This window comes from Emiliania huxleyi (genome assembly GCF_000372725.1).
Source record: "Emiliania huxleyi CCMP1516 chromosome Unknown EMIHUscaffold_1641, whole genome shotgun sequence".
NCBI classification, from domain to species: Eukaryota; Haptophyta; order Isochrysidales; family Noelaerhabdaceae; genus Emiliania; species Emiliania huxleyi.
In genome coordinates, this window is record NW_005200939.1 from 1 (window position 1) to 2,638 (window position 2,638).

Below are 2,638 nucleotides of genomic sequence, written 5' to 3' on the forward strand. Positions count from 1 at the left end.
TTCTCGGTGACGTAGTCGTGGTCCGCAAAGGCGGCCCAGCAGAAGAAGTGCAGGTCGTGCCGCGGCGTCCGCGCCGGCTCGTCGGGGTACGTCAGGCGCATCACGTCGACAGGCGTCGGCCCAGACGCGCACAGGATCGAACACAAGGCCTCGAACGCGTCGCTGCCGCGGCCGAAGCACGTGTCGCTCATGCCGTTGCCGGTGCCGGCCGGGACGACTGCCAGCGCGGTGCGGCCTCCAGTGCCGCCGCCGCGCAGCCCGTTGAGGCATTCGTGAAGCTGCCCGTCGCCTGAGACGCTCAGTACGCAGTCGACCGGTACCTTGCGTGAGGCGAGCTCAGCAGCCTCGCGCTCGGCCATGCCGGCGCACGTTGTTCTCACGACCTCGTGCTCGACGCCCGCGCGCCGCAGCATCGGCCGTACGACGTCCTCGTAGACGCAGTCGCCCCACCCAGCGCCGGCGTTTGGGTTGACGATCACCACCACACTCTGCTGTCTTGCAATCCAGGAGACTGCCGGCGGCGTCCATGCGGCGACCTTGGCACGCAGACGCCGCCGGCTGACGGCGCAGGCAATGGCGTCGATGAGGCGGTGCGCGGCGAGGATGAGCGCGACGAGGAGGGCGGCGCAGGCGAGCGCTACGACGCAAGTCATCATTGTGGTAGCAGGCTGCAACAAGGCCAAAGAAGCGTTCGTCGAGGTGGCCGCAGAAGGCGTAGAGCTCTACAGAGCCGCAGGACGCGACCCGGCGCCTGGTTTCGGCTGATATCGATTTCTTTCCCCCTTCATTTTGTCGATCGGGCGGTGTTTCTCTCCCATGTTGGGCCCCGGGCGCTTTTGTAATTCTATCACTAAATTTAGTCGACATCGTGCGGTTGCCGCCAAGCCAACTCGCACTAAATGTACTGCAGCTGCCCGCACCTAAAGTGAACTTAAATGTGGCGCTAAATTGGAGATAAAACACACTACATATGTGCTAAATATGTGCTAAATATGTGCTAAATATGTGCTAAATTCGCGCTAAAGACGCACTACACACGCACTCGAACACACACTAAATAGCGCACTAAACTATCACTAAAGTTCATTCACAGCCTTGTTATTGAGAAGAAAATACCTCCTATGGCGCTGTGCGCTGGCCTGTGATTCACACGCACTAAATTTAGTGCCAAGAAGCCCCTCCCGCAGCGGCGTTTGTCTTCCCTCCTCGCTCTCGACAGCGCCACACAGAGTCTTTGGGAGCGAAGACGAAAGTGATCGCACGATGTCGACTCCACCTCCTCCTGCAGCCTCCCCGGCCAGCCCGCTCAAGGTCGGCACGCCCGTGGTCGTCAGCGGCTCCCGCAAGTACGGCGGCGTCGCTGGCACAGTGGAAAAGGTGTGCGACAAAATGGTCCGCGTCTCCTCTCCTGATATCGGCTCCTTCTCCGTCGCGAGGACAAACGTGTCCGTGTCCAGCGCCACGTCAGCTCTCAAAGGCCTCACCCTGAACGGCAGCGCGCCCGCTCCGAGGGCGACGCCAGAGTCTTCACCGCGTGCCGTCCACCCGACGAGCAGCCCCGCTACGCCGTCCACGGGCGGGTCGCGGCTCGCCGGCCTGCGGCTGAGCAAGACGGTGCTCACCGATCGCGAGGCGACGGAGACCTCCTTCCTGCTGGAGCTGCTCGGGGAGCGGGCTCGCGTGGTCGAGGTGCCGCTTCCGAACGGCCTCTCGCAGCCGCGCCTTCCGGACCGCACCTTTGTCGACAACGGGCGGACGTACCAGTTTGCAGCGTGCCGGGTCTTTGACGACGGTGCCACGCCCTGGGGAGGGAAGCGGCGCTGCATGCGCTGCGTCTACTACGCCGCCTCCGGGCCCTGCTTCGGAGACCCGTCTGAGGAGCTGCTGCCGCCGCTCGACCTGCAGGCCGAGCTCGAGCGGTGGGCGGACTGGCGCGCGCTGCCGTCCGCGCGCAAGGCCGCCTCCCGCCTCGAGCTTCTCCAGTCGCCCGCTCGGCTCGAGCACGCGGTGCGGCAGCTGACGAGCGACCACTTTGAGCTCATCGACGAGCCGCAGCCTTCGAGCGAGTCGGGCGGCTGCGGCTTCGTGCCGGAGGGTCTGCTCGCGGAGCTGCTCGGCGGCGGCCGGGCGGCGCAGCGCGCGACGGCGGTGCAGGTCCGCCTCTTTGCGCCCGCGCTGGGCGTCTTCAAGGGCATCCTCGCCGCCAGGCGCGGCCCAGCCACCCACACGACAAGCAGGGACAGAGGCGGGCCACGGCTGCGGAGAGAGGGCAGCTTCGCCGCACCCAGCCGCCTCCCGGCCTCTGCCCCTGTTTGTCGTGTGGGTGGCTGGGCCGCGCCTGGCGGCGAGGATGCCCTTGAAGACGCCCAGCGCGGGCGCAAAGAGGCGGACCTGCACCGCCGTCGCGCGCTGCGCAGCCAGGCCGCTGCAGAGCAGCTCCGCGAGCAGACCCTCCGGCACGAAGCTGCAGTTGTCAGACTCGTTCGAAGGCTGCGGATCGTGGAGCAGTGCTTGTGGTCGCTCGGATAGACGTGGAGGGGAGTATGAACTCAGAACGGCCCCCCGAGGCCGCGTCTTCAACGCCCACGGGACCCGGGGGGTCGGAGGGGGTGCTACAGGGCCTTGGCTATTTTTTGTT

The 2,638-nt window shown here is 65.8% G+C and overlaps 2 protein-coding genes across 2 annotated transcripts; one reads left to right on the forward strand and one right to left on the reverse strand.

Moving 5' to 3' along the window:
* Positions 1-11: 11 nt before the first annotated feature.
* EMIHUDRAFT_253287 (hypothetical protein) lies at positions 12-656 on the reverse strand (the record flags this gene model as incomplete). Its single annotated transcript, XM_005785046.1, has 1 exon — positions 12-656. A coding segment is annotated over one exon (645 nt), but the record flags the coding sequence as incomplete, so codon positions are not given.
* A 607-nt stretch (positions 657-1,263) lies between these two features.
* EMIHUDRAFT_253288 (hypothetical protein) lies at positions 1,264-2,529 on the forward strand (the record flags this gene model as incomplete). Its single annotated transcript, XM_005785047.1, has 3 exons — positions 1,264-2,095; positions 2,238-2,323; positions 2,422-2,529. The coding sequence occupies 3 exons, from the start codon at positions 1,264-1,266 to the stop codon at positions 2,527-2,529; spliced, it is 1,026 nt and encodes a 341-aa protein (XP_005785104.1).
* Positions 2,530-2,638: the final 109 nt, after the last annotated feature.